The following is a 25,911-nucleotide window of genomic DNA, read 5'->3' on the forward strand; positions in this document are numbered from 1 at the left end:
TAAGGGGTGGTATGGGGGCTCAGGGCTTCTTGGCCCCAGGACCAGGGATCTGTCTGCTGCGCCACTCAGCAACCCTACAGCAGAGTCAGAGTGAAAGGAGAGAGAAAATATAGTATGTGGTAGTGGAGAAATAAGAAAGGAGGGAGTTGCGATCAGCAATGGCAACATTGGAAAAATATGGAAGTAACTTTTTTGATGGACTTATTGTAAAGAATGTGATCCACCCGTGACAGAGTTGTTGGTGTTGGAACAAAGACTGAAGCACATTTATTATTATTATTATTATTATTATTTGGGGGAGGGAGCAGGGCAAGTGGGGCTGGGTGGCCTGCCTGGGGTCACATAGCAGGGTGATCTTCGGGTGTCTGGGGCCAGATTTGGACCCAGGTGCTCCTGGCTCAAGGGCCAATGCTCTGTCTGCCACCCAGCCACCCCTACTATTACTACTATTTTATTTTGGGTCTTTTTTTCCCTTCTTTTTTGGTTTTTGCAGGGCAGTGGGGATCGGGTGGCTTGCATGTCACATGGCTGGGTGATTGTTGGGTCTACAGGGCTGATGTGGGCTCGGGTGCTCATGGCTCCAGAGCTGGTGCTTCGTCCATTGCGCCACCTGGCCATACCTACAATTATTACTGTTTTTTTTTTTATTTTATTTTTTCTCTCCCCTTTACTTTTTTTCGCACAAGCAAGTCTATCTATATTCATGGGGGAGGGGTATTTTGTTTATTTGTAAACAAGAATATTTTATTAATGTAAAAAAATTTGTACAAAATGAGAATAAAAAATAAATTAAAAAAATAAAAATTAAAAAATTAAAAAAAGATTTTGTTAAAGATTTTCCAATTACAATTTGATCTGGTTTGGGCCACATTGAGAAGCTGAGGAGTTTGATGCCTCTATTCTATGTAAAATCTTTTCTTATCTCTTGACCCAACCCCAACCAATACTGCCCCATCCTACTGCTAGTGTGCTCCCTTTCAAATTGCATTTATTTTATGACTTTGTATGCAAGTATTATCACTGAATGGGGTAGATGTGGAAGTTCCTGCACAGATGGTAGAGGACATGGACTTCTTAAATATATTGCACACCCTCTCACTTCTGGCTTCTCTAACAGGAATTACTCTGGTCTTATCAGTGTCCTGGTTTTTTTCCCAACTTGTCCCTTCCCTTCCTAAAATGTGGTTCCTGTTTTTATTACTTTTATTTATATTTCTTTTATATGATTACTTCCTTACATTAATATTCTTACATATGTGCAAGTGAAGCAACATCAGTGGCAAAGAGAGAGAGAGGCAGAGACAGAGACATACACAGAGACAGAGACATACCCATTGGTAAGTCAACTCCCTGATAGTAAGATTTAACTGAATGGTAAGATTGACTGAATGGGTTTTATGTGTGTGCTTATTTTTATTTTTAATGGTATTTTATTTTTCCCCAATTATATGCTGATTGATTGGTTTTTATTCACATTGTCTGGCACATAACAATGTTTATTGATTGATAACTGACTGATGGGGATTCTCTTTGGAGGGATTCTTGTGCAAATACAGAATAATCACTATTAAAAAGGAGCAGAGAGCTATGTGAGGAGCCCCAGGTAGGGGAATATTTACCTGGAGGAGTTGGATGTGTCCATAGGAGCATGGTAGACGCTTTCTGTGATTCTTTGGTGTAGCTGACTTGCTTCTGTTCAAAGAAGAAGGAGGAAAAATGAAACAAAATTCTTAATCATTTAGAATTTTACTACAACTTATTTTTACTGATTTGCTGATGTCTAGGAGTGATCAGGTATTAAAGGAATCTGTCTATTATTTCATCATGCTTTCTGGAGGATGGGCATGGGATGCACAGTGGAGAGCTCTTCCCAGATCCTCCATTTAAGGAAGGTTCCCAGGGCAGCTATCCCATAATTCCCCATTGTATGTAGTCTCTGATCTTTATCCCTGGGGACCTTTAATAAACACTTTTTCATTCATTCATTCATTTATTTCATCCATCCATCCATCCATCCATCCAAACACCTATCTATCCATTCATCCATCCACCCCCACCCATCCATCCATCCAACCATCCATCCATCCCATTTTGCTGCTAACAAAAGCTTAATCCACAGTTCTCATAATGCTACCACTACTAGACATCAGTGAGGGGGCCCCAGCCCCTTCAATCATGTTTTGCTTCTTAGCCAAGATATACTGAGATTCACTGGTATATGAAGTTCCCTCTACCAATACAGGCTGGCACCTTCTCTACCACCATCTAGAGACTTAAGACAGTAGTTTTGAACCCTAAGAGGTTGTATCTTGCACAGAATCAGGCAGCCAGTGCATAGACTGGCCTTGAATCCAGGTCTTCCTAGCTTCAAAGTCAGCTCTTGAGACATGGTGGCTTATGGCTTCTCACCCTGGATGATTATACAATAAACCCAAGGTAAGTGGAGGGAACAACCTGGAATGGCTTGGTGGCACAGTGGATAGAACCCTCAGCCTGGAGTCAGGAAGATGTGAGGTCAAATCTAGCCTTAAGACACTTATTAGCTGTAGGACCCTGGGCAGGCCACTTAACCTTGTTTGTCCCAATTTCCTATCTTGTAAATTGAAGGAAATGGCAAACCATTCCAATATTTCTGCTAAGAAAACCTCAGGGGGTCACAAAAAATCAGACATGATTGAACAATAAGCTGAAGGAAGAAGGACACTGTTAAATGGGGAGAATCAGAAAAGACTTCATATTAAAAATAATAATAATATTCAAAGTAAGAGTAGATAAAGTAGTAGCATTTTTATGGCACTGTGAGATTTGCAAAGCACTTTTTATCATGATCTCGGTGATCCTTCCAAATCCATGTTGGGTGTTATCATTTCCGTCTTATGAAGAAACAGAGGCTATGAGACACGAGTATCTGGGGTCTTCCCCACTCTTTGTTCTGGCTCCAAGGAGGTTCTAGGCCCTCCCTCAGACAACACAAGTCACTGGTGGTTGTCAATGCAGGATACTTCTATTCTCAAGCCTGGCTCTACTCACACCTGTGAGTCAAGGAAAGAGAAAGACAGAGACAGAGACAAAGACAGAGACAGAGACAGAGACCAAGGCAATTTCCTCAGGGATGGAAGAATCACCTGAGCTTGGGCCCTGGACTGTAAGGAACACACATTCTTCAGGCAGATGTGATCATTGTCTCCCCCACCACCACCACCACCACCACCACCACCACTGGAGTGGTTCAGAAGAGCCCTTGGGTTGCTAGACCTTCTCAGGAACGAGCCCTTTGAAAAAGCTCTTTGATGATAATTAACCAATTCAATAAGCATTTATTGGGAGATTACTCTGTAAAAGTCAGGCCCTGGGGAAGCTAGGTGTCGCAGTGGATAGAACACCAGCCCTGGAGTCAGGTGTGCCTGAGTTCAAATCTGGTCTCAGACACTTAATAATTACCTAGCTGTGTGGCCTTGGGCAAGATAAAACAAAAAAGAGTCCCTTGTACTAGGGAGGTGTTAGCTGGTCAGCAAGGCTGGGAACATAGGCTTTGAGTATGGTCTAATGGAGGGTTTTTTCAAGGGGACTTTGTTGGAAACTGGTGGGTCATGGTGGGAAATTGAAGGAAATTTGATCAGCAGGGTCAGTCAGGGCAGGTGAACCTCATCTGAGCATGGACTTCATCCATCATGAGGAGGCTGAAACCTTATTAGAGTGCATTAGAGAGTTAGACATATCATGGACAAGCTGAATCACCTACCTGAAGAATGTGTCCTTATCAGAGCCTGTAGGCAAAAGTCAATTATTCCATTTGCCTTAGACTGATTTCTCTTCATTTTCTTCACTTAAGTTAGTGGGGGGGGGGAGGCTTTAGAGTGAGCACTTCTGTGGGCAAGCATCAAGTAGACCAGACCATAAGCTCCCCGAAAGCAGGAATATCTTTATTTTTCCATGATCTTGGGGGCCAAGCATCAGGAGCCACGCTGGTCAGTGACCATTGATATGGATGGGTTCTTGGTCCTCACCAGACTACTCAATCCAGGTTGCCCTAAGACACATGCTAAGAGTATGGGTCCCAGGTCTAGTCTCCTAACCTCTCTTTGGTTCTTCCTCTTTGAAATGGGAATAACCATACCAGCTCTCTGAGTAAAGAGCTCTATGAATGGAAGCAGTTGTTATCAGCACTGGCATCATCTTTAATGAAGTTCAGATGGAAATGGTTGGAAGACAAGTTACCATCTTGATAGCTCTTGATACAGTGCCTAGTACTTGTCTCCTCTGTTAAAATGTCAGTTCTTTGAGAGCAGCAATTGTTTAATTGACCCATACCAATAATCAGTAAAAGGTAAGCTGTTAGAAGGCAGGAACTATGTTTGATTTTTGTCTTTGGCACAGAATAAACATTTTAAAAATTACATGTGGATTGGATTGCAGTTTATTGTACAGATGGAGTAAATAACTGATTTTTGTGATTGAATAACATCTTTGGAATGAATTCAGATAATGGAATGAAAGAGAATGAGGTAGAAAGAGTCTTAAGTTAGTGGAACTTAAATCAGCATCTTCTGATTCCACAGCCAGGATGCCTTTTCATCATACCACTCTCCACCGCTGCCACCATGATTATAATAATCATCTCCATCCTCTTCTTCCCTCCTTCTCTTCTCACCTTTCCTCTTCTTCTCCTTCCTCTCTTTCTCCTCCCTTCTCCTCCTCTTGCTTCTCTTCCCCATCCCACTCTTCCTTCTCTCCTTTCTTCCTATCTCCTCCCCATCTTCCCCCTTTCCATTCTCCTCCTCCCCCTCTGCCTACTCTTCATCTTCCCTTCCTCCTCCTCCTTTCTTCTCTCCTTTATCTCTTTCTCTTCCCCATCCCTCTTCTTTCTTTCCTCCTTCACTACTCCTTCCCATCCTTTTTCCTCCCTCTCCACCCTCCTCTTCATCCCTCTCTGACGCCTCCCCTTTCTTCCCTTTCTGTCTTCCTCCACTCCTTCTTCATCCTCCTGCCTATCCCCTCCCTCCCCCTCTTCCTCTCCATTCCTCTCTTCATCCCTCACTTCCCCCTCTATCATCTTCCTTGCCCTTGTTCTGCTCCTCTCCCCATCATTTTCCTCCTCTTCATCTTTCTCTTCCCCATCCCCATCCCCCTCTCCCTCTTCCTCTTCTCCATCCTCCTCCTCTTCCTCTCATCCTCCTCCCATCCCCACTCCTCTTCATCTTCCTCTTCTCCAGGCTTCTGCCCTTCCCACTATCATCCTGTCTCCATCCTCTTCATCATTCTCTCCTTCTCCTCCACAACACTCTACTCCAGACACGCTGTGCTCATTTCTGACCCATTTTTTATTTGGGTTAATCCTATTGCCTGGATACCCTTTCCTCAATGATGGTCTTTCCAGGTCGGGCCCAGATAACCCCTGTGAACTACACCACCTCAGTGACTTCCCCTTCCTTTGAACACATTCAGCCTAAACATCCCTCACTTTTAAACACAAACTTCTGCACAGTGTCTTAACAATTTCTTGTTGAGGTGGAAGCCTAAGAAGCAGGACCCCACACAAGTCTCTGTGCTCCTCTTATACCAGTTTTTTACCTGTCAAAGGTGGGGCAGGGCAGGCAACAGAGAACATGAGCTCTAAAGGTTCCTGTAAAATTCTTGGCTTGCCATTTGTTTCCCTGTCTGGTCTGTGGGTTCCTCTCTCATATTCTTTGGAGGTGCTATACTATTTGATATTGCTATATTTATTTGAACAAATGAATGGATAAGAATCAGTGTTCTGGACCAATTTTCCCCCTGGATGTGGTATGGTGATTTCTCTGTTGGGAATCTCCCAGTTTTGGAACTGTATTCCTGACCTCCTAACCCACATCCTCGAGGGGTTTTTCTGGGGAAACTTGGCTGAGACTGTTAGTTAGAGGCTGATCATTAGTTTGGGAACTTCCTACCCAGTAGGTAAGATCTGTAAAGGTCAAGTGAGAGGCAAAAGAAGTTGGGGGAGCTCTGTAGTTAGTACAAGCAAAAGATAAATGAGGCCTAGTCCCTGAGTTGGATCCCTACAGGGAAATCTCCAACTGTAGATGAGATGACTGTCTCCTTCCATAGCTACAGGCTGCACTCCTAAGCCTGCCAGCCAGTCTGAAACCTCATGGCACTAGTCACAAGGGGACAGATGGTCTGAATCAAAGATATTGGAAACATCCCAAAGCCTTTCTCCCATGATGGCTGGTCAATGGTGCAATATGATTAACAACAGGTGATTCAGTGGTACAGAGAGGAGGTTTGAGCTCTGTACATGACTCAGGAAGACCTGAGTTTAAATGCTGTGTAACCCTAGACAAGTCACTTAACCACAGTTTGCCTCAATTTCCTTATCTGTAAAAAGAGGATAATAGATCATACTTACCAATGTTGTTTTGAGGAAAAAAATGACATATTTGTCAAGTGTTTTGCAAACCTTAAAATGATGATAAATGCTATGATGGTGAGGATGAAGATTATGACTAATTGTGACTTCTACTGACTGATATTGAACACCTACCTAGTGGAGAGGCAATGGACTACAGGGGCAGAATGGGGCATATTGGCCAATGTGTTTGCTAAATGTGCGTTTTTGTTACAAGAGATGTGGGAGGAATAGAGGATGGTGGGAGGAATTCACTGGGAAGTAACAGTTAAAAAAAAAGACCATCAACAAACCTTCAAAAAAACTATGCCAGGAATAATGCCTCCTGCCAGATTCCCCAAATAAGCTTATTTTGTCAGGTCCTTCCATGACAGCAATCAGACTCAATCAAGAACAGACCTACTCTCTCCTGTCAAGTTGCCCAGCCAAGAGTCTCCATCAGTAGGATACACATTTGGAGCTCTTTTTCCTAGAAAGGGTTGGGAATGAGCCATTCACAGGCTCTTATTCCCTAAACATTCTGATCAGCACTATGAATGGAGGAGACAGGAAGGATCCTAGAAAGGGACTTCAGAGGACTTCTAGTCCAACCCCTTCATTTTATAGAAGGGGAAACTGAGTGTCAAAGCAGTGATGTGCCAAAGGACACAGAGGTTATATATAACAGAGGAGAGATTAGAACCGAGGTCTTCTGATAGCAGAATGGGCTCTGATGCTACAGTTGAAGGTTGAGGTTTTTTCCCTATGCAAAGGGAATTAACTTGTACATTCAATCCATGACTCTGGTCTCACAGCCCGTACAATTTCTACCTTTAGCAATAGGGTCAGACACATAGAACAGAGTTGCCACAACTTCCACTCTGTAGTGAGGTCTCTGTCATCTGCATTGCTCAGATGACTGCCAGGGATCTTGGAGAAGGGGTCTCTGCCTCCATGCAGGGGCTAGCTTAGATGACCTCTGAGGTCCTTTCCTACCTAACCTGTGATTCTTTGAGAGTTAAGAGAAATCTGTGTTGGAATTCCACCTTTCTAATATTGACTAGTTCTGAGACCCCCTGGGCAGGTCCCCAGACTTCTCAGTTTTAGTTTCTTCATCTGAAAACACCTACTTTCATGAGCATCCCATGAGCAACACCACAAGTGAGACTGTCCTCTGGAGCTGACTGATTTCTCTACCTCATGGAGAAAAGGGTGGAAGACCCCTGAGGGCACTCAAGTACAGTCTCAACAACTGCATCTTATTTTTTCCTTCTTTCACCCTAAGCCTGGTAGATGGGGACAAACCCTTGTTTTCAACCTGCCAGGCAGATACTATACTGAATTATCAGGTTTCAAATCAGTCTCTGTTTTTATTTTGACTCTTTCTGTTTCATGTATATTTTCAGACTTATTCACATAAAATGAAACTTAGATCGGCCTAATGACAATGTGCTGCTCTCAGAAGAGAAGCATGGTTCCTACTTTCCCATCTCTGAATCGGATGCTGTCCACCCACAGGGGCAATCCTTCTACATTTCTTACCCTTGCAACCAAAAATTGATGATGATGCAACGATTCAGCCTAGGGTTAAGAAAGGAACCTTTGGAGTCAGAAGGTCAGAAGGTCTGAGTTGGAGACCTGGCCTGAGCCTCCATCCCTGTTATATATATATATATATATATATATATGTATATATATATACATATATATATAATGTAGAATGTATACATATATAGAAATTAAATATATAAATATAAATATATATTTTATATATATATAAACAATTGGTTCTTGGTTTACTTAAAGATACATTTGGCAAAAGAAATCAAACACATTTTCCACTAACATATGCTTCATTCTGCTCCTGTAGTCTACCACCTCTCTACTAGAAAGGTTCTCAATATCAGTCTGCAGAAGCCACATTTAGACATAGTCATCATCATCATCTTCATAGCATTTTAACATCAGCATTTTGAGAGAGAAGATAAGATTTGACTCCCGTGAGAGGTAATGCATTTCCTATAACCAGAAGTCTTCAAGGAAAAAACTGAATGACCCCTGACTTGGATATGCTGCAAAGGGATTATTTTCCATGTGTGCATTAAACTTGGGGACCACCAAAATCTCTTTGTCTTCCAATATTCTGTGTTTCTGCTGTGAACAAACTACTCTACATGTGGGAGATGAGGGGGAAGTGCTGTCAAGGAGGAACCTGAATTAGGAAGGGATCCCCTACCTCTACAAGCTTCCAGTTGTCCTGTCAAGACTTTTCGGATTTCAGAAACCCAGAGGTTTTTCAATTCTACTGATGATGCCTGCATAAAGAGAATCACAGAGAGAAACTTCATGGCCATTGGCTGAATCAATTATGATAAGACCTCCTTCTTGGGATCAAGAGCCCTTTTGTGTGTTTGGGGGTTATGAACTCCCCTCAGTGACCTTTTGAATAGTCAGTCAGTCCCCAGGCATTTATTCAATGTTTCATCTGTGCTGGCCACTATGTTAATAAATGATCATTTGACTAAGTCACAAGAAGACAAAAAGCCCCCAATTGCTAGTGGTGAATCCCATGGGAAAAGAAAGTTCACCTAGCAAGTCACCCCAGGACTTACCTGAATGATATACACTTCTTCCCGACCATTATACCAAATTTCAAACTTCTTGTTGTCTCCTTTCACATTTTCTGTGATGCCAACCATGCTCATCTAGGGCAAAAAGAAAAAGGGAATACTTGGAATCCCTGTTTTCTATTTTCCGAGGATGACTTGCCCTGGTCACCTCTGAGTCAGCCTTTCCTTCCCATGCCTTCCATTTTCTGAGTCTCTCTATCTCTGGATAGCCAACTTTGCCTCTTGTAGTGGTTTTCTCCTTCTAGTTAACTAGGTGAATTAGCTTTAAGTGAAACAGTTTAGCTTCACTCTCTCCTCTAGAGTCATCAAAGTCCAGGGGTAAGACATGGGTCAAGATGAATGGCAATGAACCCAGGATACCAAGGGTGACCTTGGCCTTTTTAAATGAAGATCTTCCCTAGATCTCAGTTGGCTATTATGCCATACAAAATGAGATACATGAAGAAATTCAGATAAATTCAAGGAAACACATGGAGTAATGCAGTGATGACAGAAGCAAAAAAAAGAATGTTTACACTCACTTACATTGATTACTTAAAAAACAACTGGCACAAAATTCAGAGAAATTGTGCTGAAGAAAAATCATTTAGAAAGGGATGTAGAAACAAATAGTAAATTGTTATCTGGTTGAAGTTATAGGCTTTTCTATATGAGCTTTAATTAATAGTTATTTACAATTATTTTTAAAAATTACTATTCAGGGATATAAACATCTGAATTTATTAGTTACTAAGCTTATTACTTTAATCTTTCTGCCCATCATTTATATACACATTCCACTTTCCATGTATTTCTTCTATTGCTTTTTTATTTTTTATTTCATTTTTCCCAGTCACATGCAAAGATAGTTTCAACATTCAAATTTTTTGTAAGCTTTTGAGTTCCTTATTTTTCTACCATCTTTCTTTCTTCCCCCCTTCCCATGGCGGGGAGCATTCTGCTAAAAGTTGTGCCTGTACAATTATGTTTAACATATTTCCTTAAAAGTCATGTTGAGAAAGAAAAAATAGAACTAAAGGGGGGAAAAGATCATGAGAAAGAAAGATAAAAGAAGTTTTAAAAAAATGAACATGGTATGCTTTGCTCTGATGCAGACAGCGAGCCTCCATGGATGTGGATGGCATTTTCCATCACAGATCTTTTAGGACTGTCCTTGATCACTAAACTGCTGAGAAGGGATGGATCCTTCATAGTTGACTACTACATAGGTTTTAATGGGCTTTAGCTTCCTCTCATCTGTTTACTGCTTAACTTATTCATTAACTAACTTGTAAATGCCTTTACATGTTAGACTTGGAGGCATAATGAATTATTAGAACTATTCTCTAAAGGATAAATTTTAAACATTTGTATGATCATGGCAATCCAATGGGAGATAAATGATCATTGTAAGAATTATTCTTATTCATAATTAGTGACTCTCAAATAAGATTCTAAATCCAACAATATTCAACTAACTATTGTATTGGCTTAAATTCTTGGTTGAGTATTATCCATTAGTATCTTCAAAAATTAAATTTCTGAATGGAAGAAGGAAATTACTTTATATTGCTTTAAGTTATCAGGAAAAAAAGGTGCCTGGATTTTTTTCTGCAAAACATTCTTCTGGTATTCAGTTACATTGCATATTCCTTCTCCTTTTCAATTAAAATATTTTCCCTTCCTTCATGCTCTTAATATGCATTATAACATTCCAAACTATTATTTTCCTAATATTCTACTGTTTTTTCCTCTTCAGAGAATGCTCAATGTTCACTTATTTATTGTGAAAGCCCTAAATAAGTTGTCATAAATCACCTTTTGGAAAGTATTGCAATAGTCATAGACCTTCTCCAGAGTGAGAATACTTATGTAGGAATACCCACTTGTACACTATTATCCCCAACTCCCAGACCACAAAAAGTCACTCCAGACAACTTCCCTTTCTTTGATGGTACCACTTAGTGTCTGAGAAAAACTGAGGGATCCAATGAGTTTTTTTTTAACCAGCATTTCATTTATTCTTCTTTAGGAGGGTCACATACCCTTCCAGATGTCATCCTAATAAGATATTCCATCAGCTTGCCAGAGGGTATAGAAAGGACCCATGTTTATTTGGACAAATATTCAACTTTCCTAATGCTTCATTTTTTTCCAGAATAACTGATTTTATTGAATTTAATTAGCCATGGAATTTCCATTCACAGAGATAACATGCGCAGTAAGAATTTTCCATCAGGTAATATAGATTACCTCCTTCAGAGTAATTTCTTTCTTTCTTTTCCTTCCAATAAAATTAGTATTCTGAAGGTATCATTCCACCAATCCTATAAGATGTGAGTTACACATGTTCCTAAGTATTCCAGTTTCCATAATCTATTTTTTACCCTTCCAACATTTGAGTAGAAGTTTATATCTGCTGTCAACTGTCTGGACCCATCATGGACTAGTACATCATTTGATCTGGCAGCTAGCATCTCAATTTTTTTTCCTCAAGCATACCATATGTTTTTCTGATTACTAAACTTTTTCCCTATATTAATTAATCTAAAACTCTTGCTTTTATGCTTTCCTTTAATTTTTAGGTTTTTTAATTAAAGATTTTATTTATTTTGAGTTTTACAATTTTCCCCCTAATCTTACTTCCCTCCCCCACCCCCCACAGAAAGCAATTTGTCAGTCTTTACATTGTTTCCATGTTGTACATTGATACAAACTGTGTGTGATGAGAGAGAAATCATATCCTTAAGGAAGAAACATAAAGCATAAGAGATAACAAGATCAGACAATAAGATATCGGTTGTTTCCTAAATTAAAGGAAATAGTCCTTGAACTTTGTTCAAACTCCACAGTTCTTTATCTGGATATAGTATTCTCCATTGCAGAGAGCCCCAAATTGTCCTTGTACTGATGGAATGAGTGAGTCCATCAAGGTTGATCATCACTCCCATGTTGCTGTTAGGGTGGACAGTGTTTTTCTGGTTCTGCGCATCTCACTCAGCATCAGTTCATGTAAATCTTTCCAGGCTTCCCTGAATTCTCATACTTCCTGGTTTCTAATAGAACAATAGTGTTCCATGACATACATATACCACAGTTTGCTAAGCCATTCCCCAATTGAAGGGCACTTACTTGATTTCCAATTCTTTGCCACCACAAACAGGGCTGCTATGAATATTTTTGTACAAGTGATGTTTTTACCCTTTTTCATAATTTTTAGTTTTTAATAATGACTGTCACCATTTTTTTCCTATTTAGTATCAGGAATCTGATTTGTTGATTTTTTTCATTAAGAATAATACTATAAATAATATTAACATTATACATATAATTGTATATGTATAATAAATCATATATAGTATTATTTAATAATAATTTTATAATAAATAATATATAGCATGATATAACAATATAAACATTATACATATAATATAATATAATTATATATAGTAAAATTCTTAATTAAAAATAGTATATGTCCGATGTAGAATACCATCTATATCCAGAGAAAGAATTGTGGGGTTTGAACAAAGACTAAAGAGCTTTAATTTTAAAAAAAACCCATTATCTTATTATATAATTTTGCTAACTCTTATACTTTATTTTTTTCCTTAAGGATATGATTTCTCTCTTATCACATTCAACTTAGATCAATGTATACTATGGAAACAATGTAAAGATGAACATACTGCCTTGTGTGTGGGGGGGAGGGAAGCAAGATTGGGGGGAAATTGTAAAATTCAAAATAAATAAATTTTTTAAAATAGTGTATGTCTACAAATCCTTAGAATCTATGTAGCAAAGTTAATCAGTTGAGCAGTCTTGCAAAATTATCTTATAAATGAACAGATCATTGAGGGTACATTTGGATGAGAATGTCTCATTTTACAAGAACTAAGCAGCTTCCCCTTTCCTTCCATCTACTCAGTTTCCGTAAATGAACACAGACAAATTACTGGTGGTATCAATTCTTCCCCAACTGTCATTTTTATCTGTGGGAAGAGGAGTTGAAGGCTCAACGAATTAGTTCTTTTATACTTCTTCAGCAATCACCTTGTACTTTCAACTGACTCTTGCAAGAACCATAGGCCTGGTTTTTATATGTACCTATATACCTTTATATAAAACATATAGATCCACCTATAATATATCTCTATCTCTATCTGCAAGACCTCAACTGAGCCTTACAATAGCCCTTTAAGGTTGGTGATTGATTTTCCTTTTTCAGATGGAAGATATGGGGGCTCATAGAGGTTCAAGGTCAGACAGCCTGGTAGAGGCAGATTTTGAACCCAGGTCTTTCCTCATGCTCAATCTGGGACTCCTTCCACTCCACCTCACCTGCCTTTTCTCCAGTATATCTCTATCTCCAGAGTCATCTCCCACCTACAAGATTTACTTAGTTCTTGGCTAATGGATATTCAGAGAGTAAAGTCCCATTGCTTATGTGGACCCCAGTGCAAATGTAGGCTTTGAAAATAGGGATTTTAGAAACTGGCTTAGACCCTTTCTTTATAGTAAGTGGAATGATCAAAATAGGAAACTATTTGAGAAACTAATGAACCTACAAAAAATATTTTTTTTAGCAGCCAGCAATTCAGGTAAGGGGTTAACTTAAAATTGACTTAGTAATACCTGATCCAGGAGTTTGAATGAACTCTACCTGGTAAGAGGAGGGGCAGAACCTGGCCAGGGATACCCACCTAAGGAAACACATCTATGTATACATTCTTTCTTAGGATCTTTAAAGATGAGTTCTCCTGAAGCTGGTGAAACTGCTCTGGTCAGGATGGCAACCTCAATGGTACAGTAGAGAGAGGGTGGGACTGGAGTCAGGAAGACCTGAGTTCAAATCCAGCCTCAGACATTTACTAGCTGGGCAAGTCACTTTATTCTGTTTTCCTCAGTTTCCTTATCTATAAGATGAGCTGGAGAAGAAAATGGCAAATGATTCCAGTATCTTTGTCCAGAAGACCCCAAATAGGGTCATGAAGAGTCAGACACAACTAAAATGACTGAATTAACATGCCAGATACTGTGTTACACAAAGGATCACAGTGTAAGAGATTGTTGAGAAGTACAGTGGTCTAGTGGGTGGAATTTAGGGTGTGAAGTCAGAAGCCCTGGGTTTGAATCCCACACAGTTATTAGCTGGGGGACCCTGGACCAGTCTTTGGGTCTCATTTCCTCCTTTGTAAAGTAGGAGGACTGAACTTGATGACTTCAGAGGTTCTTTCTAGCTCTAATCAATGAACTCATTATTTATTCTAACTCATTTTATAAACAAACTGAGGCCCTGAGAGAGAGAGAGAGGTTTAGTGACTGGCCCAGAGTCACTTGGCAAGGATGAGAGAACCCATCATCAAACCCACATCTGCCAGGGTACTTAATGCCAGCAGCAGGTGTGTTCCCCTGGCGATAAGGCAAAGGTAGAGAACTTTGGAGACTGCCAGTGCATACCAGCAAATTCTTCAAGGTGGCAGCTACCGACAGGCTCCTGCCTCCCCAGAGTGGGGTCTGGCTGTCTCACCTGCTTCTGTGTGGCACAGGTTCTGCTAGGCTCTGGGAAACAGCCAGCAAAGGGCCATAAATCAGCAACTTCCCAACAAAGCCAGGGCACAGGAAGGAAGGACAAAAGGGCAGACTCTGACCCCGGCCTGATGGAGGCAGCTCACATGATCAGTCACCAGCACCAGCCTGAATTTACCTCTGGACTGATGCCTTGCCCTTCCACTGGCTGGGTCAGCTTTGAGGCTCAGTAGTTCCCTTGGAGACGCTTCCCTTCCTTCTTGCCAATCCCTCCCTTTGGTTATGAGCACAGAGTAAAGAAGGGACTAATAGTCAAAAAGATCTGGGTGCAAATCCCACTTCTGACTTTTTACTAGCTCTGAGACTCTAACCCTCAGTTTCCCCATCTGCAAAATAGGTTAGTAATAACAACTCTAGAACCTATACCTCATGGGATTGTTGTGAGAAGTAAATTAGATCATGGATATTATGATCTGTATATTTAATATATATGTATGTGCATACATATATAGATATATAATTTATATATACAGATATGAATATCAGTCCATCTATATTAACCTAAAGAGGTATTATCCATTACGCACTAAGTGGAGGGCTGGACTCTTGGATTCAAATACCATCTCTGACATTTATCAGCTTTGTGACTTGAACAAGTCAACTTCTCTGTTCTTTAGGCAACTCTCTAAGATTATAGCTTGGAGAGAAGATGCTAATCAGAGAAAGTTTCTTTGCTTGGAAGTGCCTTATGTTAATCCAATTACTGATCTAGCTTCTAAGTTTTGTCCTTCATTCTTGAAGAAGACATGACATCAAGGAGGTGATACCATGACAAGCACATGAATTGGATGCAAGTGAGGGGATGTTCTTAGTCACCAGTCTCACTTCTTCCTCTGGAGTATCTGGGTCCAGTGACCAAATATGGATCAGGATGACAGGGGATGGCCTTGGATGGGGCCTCTAAAATGGCCATAACAATAGCTGCTATTCTCAAAGTCCTTGTTTAGGGGGTTTTTCTAGAACTTCCCTTTATGGAGGGCCAGCCATATCTCATTCTTCTCCAAGAACATTGCCAGACATTTTTTTTCCCATTCTCTCAGCACAAGATACCTTTATGTCCTCCTACACTTTTCAGCTTCCTTTTATCTGTGTTCTCCCCCCATTAGAGTGTAAGTTCCTTGAAGGCAGAGGCTGTCCTTTCTTCTTGAATGTCTATACCTGGCAATTAACTCAAGTCACTGACTGTTCAAAAAAAGTAAGAGTTCAATAAATGCTTGTGGACCAACTGCGGATCAAATTAAATCATGTATTTAATGTATAAATAATGTATACAGCTATCTCCTTCCTTATGTACTCTTTGGACATCTGGATATTTCCATCTTTCCCGTAAGCGGAACTCTCTTGTTTATGCTACTTCCCCCTACAATGGGAACTCTTTCAGACAAGGGATTAATTCACCCTTCCCATTTATATCTCCAGCACTTAACATCAAATAGTTAAGTTCTTAATAAATTCTTTCATTCATTGCTGAGCTGGGGACCTGTATGGGAAGCATACCTGTTGTATATGACTTGGTTGATGGGTTAGTTTTGCATAACTGTTTTCCTCCCCTTTTTTTAGTCTTTGTTATAAAAGAGATGACTCTGGTAGACAGAGTAGAGGGGAAAGTGATAATGAAAAGAGCTGGTGTTATAAAACAAAAGATAGTACTATTTTTTTAATAAAGTGCTTTTAAAATAAGGTGATACAAGTATGAGCCTCTATCTAGCCCAGAGTGATTTCAATGAGCACTCCTCACACCAATATTCAGTCCTAGAGAAGGGTCTAGATCCTGTTTATCCAATCTGTGGCCTGTGGTAGGACCATGTGAGGCCCTCAAAGCCCATTCATATGGCATGATTATATTTTATTATTATATTTTATTACATTTTTGAGATTACATGTACATGTAAATGTACAAATCTATTTATTATATGTATTTATTTGATTTTAATATATTATTTATTTAATATTTATTTATTACTATTTAATATTATTTATTACATTTTATTATTATTCTACCTATTGATAATATGGGTTACATTGTGATCACAAATAAATATTAAATTCTCTATGGATCCTTCACAAGCTGTTGTTGGGTGATTTGGCCCAGAGGAGCTAAAAGTTTGGACATCGATAGTCTAGAGCATGTGCTTGATGTCCTTTAGAGGAGGAAGCTGTCATTACTGTTGGCCTTACCTTGAGAGAATTTTTAAAGCTATAGGAGGGAGTCTTTTCATGCCCATCAACACTATCTTCTCGCTTCTTGCAGAAGAGCAGGAGCTTGGCATAGAGGAAGAGGTGCCGCTGCATGGGTTTGAACCTGGCCAAATCCTTGACCTTGTTGTGGCCCTTCTTGTGGTCAGTCCAGACGCTGAAGGAGCCTTGCATCAGCAGCTTGCCCAACTCATGGAGGTCTCCCTAGGGAACACATAGAAAAACAAGAAGAAAAAAGCTGAGGGGGGTAGGAAGGGAATTCTCATGGGATCCATGATCTCAACATCATCAATTTAGGTCTCACAGGAATACCTTAGAGGTCAACTCACACAACAACCTTACTTTTCTTAAAAACTAAATATAAAACCAAAAAAATGCAACATTTGATTGATGTCTCTAGATACTTCTATCCCACTCTGGATATCCTGCCTTGTGATCTGCAAATTCAGGAAACATATCTGGTACAGAGACTGTGTCTGACAATGGAAACAGTCATCTCTCCCAGTAGCAGTCCCTACCTCTCTGACATGAGAGTAGAGGCTCAGTGACTATAAACCCTCTACCAGGAATCAAGACCAGAGTTCAGATCTGACCTCAAACTTCCTAGTTGTGTGATCATGGATAAATCACTTATCCATGCCTCAGTTTCCTAAAGTATAAAAATGAAACATTAAGAGCATCTACCTCACAGGGTGACACTGAGAATCAAGTGAAGTAATGAGTTCAGAATGCTCATTTCCTTTTTCTCAGGGGGTATCTTCTCTTGGCTTGTTTGTAGCTCAAATTTAACTTCCCTTTAGTGCTCTGATATTTTTATTGCACTAGTCATTGTATGTGTATAGGGGAGGAGAGGTGGTTCCCCCACCTCACCTTGAAGTATTCTAGTTGAAGGAATCAGAGATTACATGGATTACAGAGTGTTAATGAGTAAGCAAATTAACCATGCCCAGTTATCACTTTAAAAACTGTGAAAAAGTTACTCTAAAGAAACAGAAAGGACAATTAACCAACTAAAGGCAGGCTGCAAGAGTGGTCACCCAGCTTTGGAGGCAGCTGAGAGACACCAAACACCTTGTGAAGTGTGATGGTTGTACCTCTGCCAGAGTGATGTCTCTCAAACTGTGGCCTTAAAAAGTTAAGGTCTAGGGCAGCTAGGTGGTGCAGTGGATAAAGCACCGGCCCTGGAGTCAGGAGAACCTAAGCTCGAATCTGGTCTCAGACACTTAATAATTACCTAGCTGTGTGGCCTTGGGCAAGCCACTTAACCCCATTTGCCTTACCAACCCCCCCGCAAAAGTTAAGGTCTCCCATTGCATCCAGGGCCATTTCGAATCATCCTGATCCATATCTGTCCATTGGACCCAGGTGGCTCCAGAGGAGAAAGTGAGACTGGTGACTTAACACAGCACCCTCTCACTCAAATACAACTCACTTGCATGTCATGGCATCACCTCTCTGTTGTCATGGTCTTCGTCAAGAAGAAAGGACAAACAACAATCTCCCTTCTCCTACCCACCTTTAATCACTTCCTCTCCCAGAAACAGACACTTCATCTTAGGGGAAACAGAGTCAAAGAGCTATGAGCAGGAAACTCGACTCAAGGAATGTGACCTTTGGTAGAAGAGAATAGAGGTGACAATGGACTCAAGGGAAGACCTGCCCTGAAGATCAAGAGCTGAGTTATGGCAAGAAGCAGGCACAGGTAGAGCAGCTAAACCACCTATCTGGACCCACGAGGGTGCTCTGCATGAGCAGAGAAGGGAGTGAGGGAGCTGGCAGTGACCGGCAGAGGTCCTATGTGATTGACATACATTTGCCTTATCTATACCTACTCTTCCTACTGATATATGAATTTGTGGAAGAGTTTGTCCTTGGTTTATAAAGGCAATGTTGTGTAACTCCTGCTCTCCCTAATCCATCTAAAGTAAAATGCCTTCATTTTGAGTTCATTGTGTATACTGTCTGATTATGATGGCAAAGCACACTGGTGGAGGCCCATCAGCTATAATTTTAGGATGCAGAACTGGAGGAAATCGCAAAGGCCATTCATTCCAATTTATTCACTTTATAAATAAAGAAATGGAGGTCCAGGAGAGTCACTCTACCTGCCCAAGGTCACAAATCAACCATCAATAACAGATTGGAAATGAAAAAATTTCAAGAGCAAGATCAGACTGAGGGACTGATGAAGGGAGGGAGAACTAGTCTGGAAAACAACCACCACCTCAACAAAAACCATTTTTTGTAGGGCATTCATGGGATAAGAAGATTTTAAAAAATGGCACTATCCCTCCTCTTAAGAGGTTTATGTTTTGACTAATATGGAAATTTGTTTAACATAATTTTACATGTATAATAAACTATATCAGATTACTTGCTGTCTTGGGGAGGGGGAAGGAAGGGAGGGAGGGGGAAAATGTGGAATTCAAAAATTTATATAAAATGTTAAAAACTATCTTTACATGTAAATGGAAAAAATACCCCCCAGAAAGAGTTTAATGTTTTAGAAGGGGTGAGTGGGATTATATTTATTAAGGGTGATGATTGGGTTATGTTGGCCTCTCAGCTCTAGATCTGTGATCCCATGATCCTGAGAGAGATCCAATTTGGATGGAAATGACAGTCTGTTGGAGTCACACACACACACACACACACACACACACACACAAACACACAATTGTTTCTGCAGTTTGAAGGACAAATGCACCATTAAACTCTTTGTGCTTTCAATTACAACCCTCAGATCAACCTCTTTTGACCCCTTCCTGTTGTTATTTTACAGTCAGAACCAAACCAGAGGGCGTGAAAGGAAGAGTTCAGGTTGGTAGTCAGGGGCCTCAAGTGCAAGGTTGGCTGTGACTAAGGTCTTTACCTCCCTGGGTCATTCTTCCCATCTGTAGGATAGAAGTTAGATCACCCTCAAGTTCCCAGGGATATTTCACTCTAGGCAATGGGAATGACGTAGAGTTCCCAGAAAGTGATGCTGAGGTCTCAGAAGCACCCACGCTCTGGCACCCCCATCAGAAGTATGATCATGGTGCTGTCAAAGTCAGATAATGATTTTTCTTCCTCCCAGGAACCACAATATCCCTCCACTCAAGTTTGCCAAGCCAGATGAATCATCCCCATGTACTGACAGGCTTGAGTCTGTCCAGATTTAATTGAAGGAAATAGCTGTTTCTTATCAATGCTTTTTCCTCATCATTTCCTCTTCTTACATGATTTAAACTTGGATGGCAGCATCTAATTCTTGCCAATGGCCTTCTGGCCCTGCTCTGGCATGAGGTGATGAATATTTAATAAGAAAGCTTCAGTTTCCAAAGAAAGAGACAATCCTAGACAGCTGCTGCTTCCTCCCAGGGACCCTATGAACACCTGTGACTCCCTTTGCTAGTTCCTTGGGGGGTCATTCCTGGGACCTGGGAAATCTCTCCTATCAAGGACAGGACCTTGCATACAATAGGAGCTAAATGGGTGTGTGTTTTGAATGTAACTGCATAAAGTTATGAGAAAATCTCCCTAATAAAAAGGAGTTGAATCACACAGTGGATAGAACACTGGTACCAAAGTCAGGACGATCTGAGTTCAAATTCACTGTAGACACATCCTAGCTGGGTGACCCTGTCACTAAGCCTGGGTCTGCCTCAGTTTCCTTAACTGTAAAATGCAGCTAATAATGCTATCTGAATGATCCCTCCCTTCTTCTCCCTGAAAGAATTCACATTGTCATCATCATGTTACTATATAAAATTCCTCTTGCCCCTTGTTTTTATCACTGGAAACTAGGATCACAGATGGAGAGTAAGAAGAGACCTCAGAGTCCAAGAATCTAATTAGTCAGTCCATGAACATATGAATCTACTAGCGCCTACTAGCATTGTGCTAAAAGACAAATGAGGAAACTAAAGACCAGAGAACTTCACAGGACCTGGAACTACTGCAGAGGCAGGTAGGTGGCATCATATACAGAGCACTGAATGAACGTCAGAAAGAGCTGAGTTTTAATCTTACCATAGATAATTCTTAGCTGTGTGACCTTGGTTAAGTATTGGATTTCTTTAAAACCCAGTGTCTATTTGGTTGTAGTGAGGCTCAGATGAGAGTAAATAAGAAAATTTAAACTTTAAAGATATCGAAGTGCTAAAACTTGACTTTTTAGTGCTCACTTCAGCAGCACATATACTAAAAATTGATTTTTTAAAAATCCAATCAGAAATATTTTTGTTATTGAAAGGCAGCATGCTATGGAGAGGAATCTGACTTTTCAGCCAGGAAGATCCAAGTTCAATTCTTCCCTTTAATACAAATTGGCTTCATTAGCCTGGGCAAATCACTTGGAGATTTTATTTATATATATATTTATATGTATTAATAGGACCTCTTACTTCACAGTAAGTACAAAGAGGTATAAGTGATAAAACTCTTCTCAAACTCAAAGATTGTTACCAAACTATAAGCATCTTGGTGCCTCTTCTCCTTAATTTTTTTTAAGGTTTTTGCAAGGCAAATGGAGTTAAGTGGCTTGCCCAAGGCCACACAGCTAGGTAATTATTAAGTGTCTGAGGCTGGATTTGAATCCAGGTACTCCCGACTCCAGGGCCAGTGCTTTATCCACTGCACCACCTAGCCACCCCATCTTGGTGCCTTTTAATAAACCCCTTCCCCTCCCCTTTAATGGAGCAAAATTCCTCTGAATTTGCCTCTCCCCCTCCCCATTAATGGAGTAAAAATTTTTCCTTAAACCTCTATTTTTAGACTTCTTTAGCATAGCCAAAGCCTGCTTTAATTCTTCAGATATGTAAAGTTGAGTATTATTTTTAATAGTTATATTATAAGTATTAAATGCTAGGAAATCTGCTTTTTCAATCTAAATATAGGCTATAGTCATCATCTTCCCGGGGGGAAGAAAAGCAAAGCATAATAAACTGTTAGATTAGGAACTAGCCACTATCAGTTAGCCCAATATGTAATGCAATAATTTAAGGATAATTATTAAATCTGCACCCTAATAACTATTTCAAGTTGGTAAAAGATTACAATGTCAGTTCAAAGTTTCAAAGTCAAATTTCAAAAAAGACTGATACCAGATCACTTAATCAACTAACCAACCACTTTCGCAGTTAACAATATTGATATGTCTTTTAAAAATATAATATATTTATATAAAATTTAAAAAAAAGAAATGAAGGGAACTGTGGCATGGTAGAGAGAGGATCAGCCTTGGAGTCATTTCTGACATATTCTAGCCATGGGACCCTTGGCTACAAAGATCTCTGGGCTCTCAGAACTCTATGTGACCATCAGTTACAGAAGATTTGTTAATGTGTTTATTAGTGGAGGGCATTTCTACTCTGATAATTTCAAATATTGCTCTTGATGAACTCTTTCCATAGAGAATATGCTTGATTCTTTATTCTTTTAGACACTGAAAGAAAAAGAAGTAACAGACCGGGTATAACCTCTTCTTTTGTTGTTCATGGGAATTGTGTGGGATTAGAGTCCAATTAAGGATTCTTATTTAAAGATTAATTTCCACTGATCAATAAATAATTGAATAAATGTTGTTTTCAGGGAAAATTGAGATTTTTCCTCATTCTTACCACCCTCCTCCCCAAATATATGAAGTCTTCAATTTAAGCCCCCAGAACCTTCATCCTACCTAAATTAATTATGACCCCTATATTTCTGGTCTTTCCAGGTGAAAATGTCACAGACTGGGGAAAGACAAGAAAATGGCAAAAAATAATAATAAAAGATTGTCATAAAGCTGAGCTTTACAATGTGTTTCTACTCCCCACCTCTAGATAAGGAATTTCTCTTTTTTCTTTACTTGTTTCTTTCTTGCCTTCACTTCATTCTCCTCTCTGACCCCATCAGAGGATATGACTCACCTTCTAGATGAGATCCTTATGCTCACATTTCCCGGGGTCCATACCTACCTCAAAGCCAGTGATTGCGATCTGATGCATGGAGTCATTAACTGATTTGATGATATCCAGGACGGTGGCCAGGGCTTCTTCCAGCTCTGCTGTGTCTTCTGAATTCTTACTACACTTTAGCATCTCCTACGGGAACCAAAAGATCATATGGGAAGTCAGAAGGCCCAAGATAGTTCAATCTATTGTGAAAATGGATCCTCCATGAGACATTGGCAAAGAAAATCTGACCTAAGCCCTGCTAAAGGGACCAAGATGAATCATGGAACTGATTTCTACATAATTTGATGCTATTGGCAGGAAAGATAAGACCATCTACCAAACAGGTGCTATTTAATGGGAAATGGTCTTAATTAATGGACCTGGGTAGGGCAAGGCAAAGATTCTAGACTTTCAAAATGTAAAAAGAAGCAAACCTTTCAAAACAACCTTTTCCTTCTTGAAAGATACAGGAAACTTTTTTTCCTAAGGTTTAAGAGAGAATCTTATTCCTTTTATTTTCATTGTCCTGGGAATAGCTAGATGCAGATAGGGAGATCCTAGAGCTATGGAATTTGAGCCAGAAGGGGCTTCAAGAAGACAATTAGTCCAGGTCCAAAAGGTTAAGTAACATTCCCACAGTCGTGCAAGAAATAAAAGGCACAGAGTTTTGTGATTCTAGCTTCCTTTATACCTATCAATTGCCATGATCAGAGTTAAGCCTTTCACCCAAATTTTAGTTCTAGGATCCTTCATTTATGATCATCACAAACTAAGAAAGATAAGGGACCTCAGAGACCATCCAAGTCCAACCTCCCATCTTATAGGTGAGGAAACTGAGATCCACTGGTGTTAAATGAATTGCCCAAGGAAACACAAAAATGGGATTTCCCAGGTCCTAGGAAAGGAAGCTGGTCCCACTAATATATCTCTCTCCCTATTAGGCAAGAACATACATGAAATCAAATTTTCCTTTCCCTAGGCTCTATTCCCTATCAACTTTGGTCAGATACTTGAAAGCATAAAACCCTCCACATCAAAGAGTGCTAGAAGTAGCTCAGTGGAACCATAGTGCACAGAATCCAGGGCCTGGAGTCAGGAAAATTCATCTTCCTAAGTTCAAATCCACTCTCAGACACTTCCTAGCTGTATAACCTGGGCAAATCACTTAACTCTGTTTGTCTCAGTTCCCTCATCTGTAAAATGAGCTGGAGAAGGAAATGGCAAACCACTCCAGTATTTTTGCCAAGAAAACTCCAAATGTGTGACCCTGGACAATTCACTTACTTAACTGCTTCAGTTTCCTCATCTGTAAATGAACTAGAGAAGAAAATGGCAAATCAATCCTGCACCTTGCCAAGATCACCACAAACGGGTGACAAAGAGTGAACAGCAATAAAAACAAAGAGTGGGAAAGGTGAGAGCTAATAAAAAGAATAAAAAGCCTATACTTATTTATTGGCCTGATGAGAACAAGATGATTAGGAGAATTATTGCAGCTAGTAAAGTTTATCTTTGTGATTGCAGTGTTCAATAGCCCTATTCATAGGCTATTTACCTGTCTCCAGTAAACACTCATAGGTTCCCATTTCTGGCTTGATTTTGAAATAGCCTTACAAACAAGACCAGATTACAATTTACTCACAGAATGCCCCCTTGATTCTCCCTGCCAAGAATATAAGCTAGGCAGAGGCAACATGGCAGTGAGCTCGTTGGCCATTGTTAGCCTTGGTTTCAGAAATGCAGAGCAACAGGCCAGTGAAGGTTTCCGTCAGATAATAAGCCACAAATTCTTACCCTTTTAAGAGTAGGACTCTCCAGTTCTAAAGGGACCACTCACTTTGGCATTATTTCACCAAAGAAAATTGTAAGGAAATAGCTCCACAGGCAGATTGGGTTCACTTATGATTTGTTCTGCATCCTCCCCCTCCTCCCCCTACATTTTTCTTACAGAGGGACAAAGCTCAGAATCAAAAATCCAGGCTTGAGGCGGCTAGGTGACGCAGTGGATAGAGCACCGGCCCTGGAGTCAGGAGTACCTGGGTTCAAATCTGGTCTCAGACACTTAATAATTATCGAGCTGTGTGGCCTTGGGCAGCTACTTAACCCCATTGCCTAGCAAAAATTAAAAAAAAAATCCAGGCTTTGTAACTCTAGATTTGGCATCCTCAGTCTTTTACCTGACTCTGCCATTCAGTAGCTTGGCAACCTTGGGAACACATAGATTGATCTATATTTGTGGATGCAGTTCCCACATGATGAGTTTTTCATACTAAAAGATTATGGATCTTTGCTATTAACAAACAGGGTGACCCCAAAGTCAATATATTCTAAAATAACTTAAAACAATGACCGGTTTTAATTAAATCCAGTGTCAAACTATTTAAAACTGCACTAAGACTTCTGGGACACCTATTTTCCATAGCCTACTGAGTTAAAATTCATTCAGTTATTATTTACCAAAATATTGTCATTTCTGGGGCATTTTGATGCTTAATGAAAACAATGGGATAGAAATCTATACAATGGGAGAACTGGAGTAATTAGATGATCTCTAGCATCTCTTCTAGTTCTAAATTCTATGAATATTTGACATCACGGTTGCCCTAGAAAAATGGATATGGCAATCATATCTTATTGTCCATATTTTTTTTCTGAAATACAAAATAGTGATCTCATTTTCTTTACCTTTAAAAGCAGCTGGTACTTTGTGATTCTCTGGACTGGTTTTAAGAGGTAAGCATCCAGGGACAGCTTGTGGTCCAACTTGCGCTGACATTCCTTTAGATAAGTAAAGGAAAAAAGTGAGAGGAGACAGTCCTTTAGACAAAATTTTGTCTACTAAATAGGAGATGCTGGGTTGATCTGCTTTCATCATTTAATCTTGTTCTCCAGTGTTGGAAAATAAAATAACTTCCACTGGAGAGCTGATGAGATGGAGAAAGTTGTCACTAGATACAGGACTTTTATGAGCAAGCCTCTACTCCAAGGCAAGGGACTTTTAGATTCTTCTGAAAATAGCAGAGGCCTGGTCCTCATGAGAATTTACACCCTTTCATGTGAGCTGGGTTATGATAGAAATCATACAATTGAGAGTGTGTCCTTTCCTAAATACCTCCATCCATAACCAAGGCAAAGTTGGTTGATTCTGTTCCATGGCTACTCATACCTTCTCAACTGAACGTTTTTCCCATAGAGATTGAAAAGAAGGCTGAAGCAATGACTGTGGATTCTTCATATG

The 25,911-nt window shown here is 40.0% G+C and overlaps 1 protein-coding gene across 8 annotated transcripts in view; it reads right to left on the bottom strand.

The window, feature by feature from the left end:
* The window catches only part of MCF2L2 (MCF.2 cell line derived transforming sequence-like 2), a 377,565-nt gene that overhangs the window by 41,924 nt on the left and 309,730 nt on the right, over positions 1 to 25,911 (bottom strand). For all 8 annotated transcript variants that reach the window (XM_074191036.1, XM_074191033.1, XM_074191034.1 and 5 more), the window contains 6 exons: positions 25,359 to 25,451; positions 22,695 to 22,820; positions 16,738 to 16,959; positions 8,974 to 9,066; positions 8,598 to 8,676; positions 1,620 to 1,692 (listed from right to left, as the gene is read on the bottom strand). In XM_074191036.1, the coding sequence (XP_074047137.1) occupies positions 1,620 to 1,692; positions 8,598 to 8,676; positions 8,974 to 9,066; positions 16,738 to 16,959; positions 22,695 to 22,820; positions 25,359 to 25,451 (686 nt within the window). The remainder of the gene's footprint in view (positions 1 to 1,619; positions 1,693 to 8,597; positions 8,677 to 8,973; positions 9,067 to 16,737; positions 16,960 to 22,694; positions 22,821 to 25,358; positions 25,452 to 25,911) is intronic.

This window comes from Macrotis lagotis, chromosome 6 (genome assembly GCF_037893015.1).
Source record: "Macrotis lagotis isolate mMagLag1 chromosome 6, bilby.v1.9.chrom.fasta, whole genome shotgun sequence".
NCBI lineage: Eukaryota > Metazoa > Chordata > Mammalia > Peramelemorphia > Peramelidae > Macrotis > Macrotis lagotis.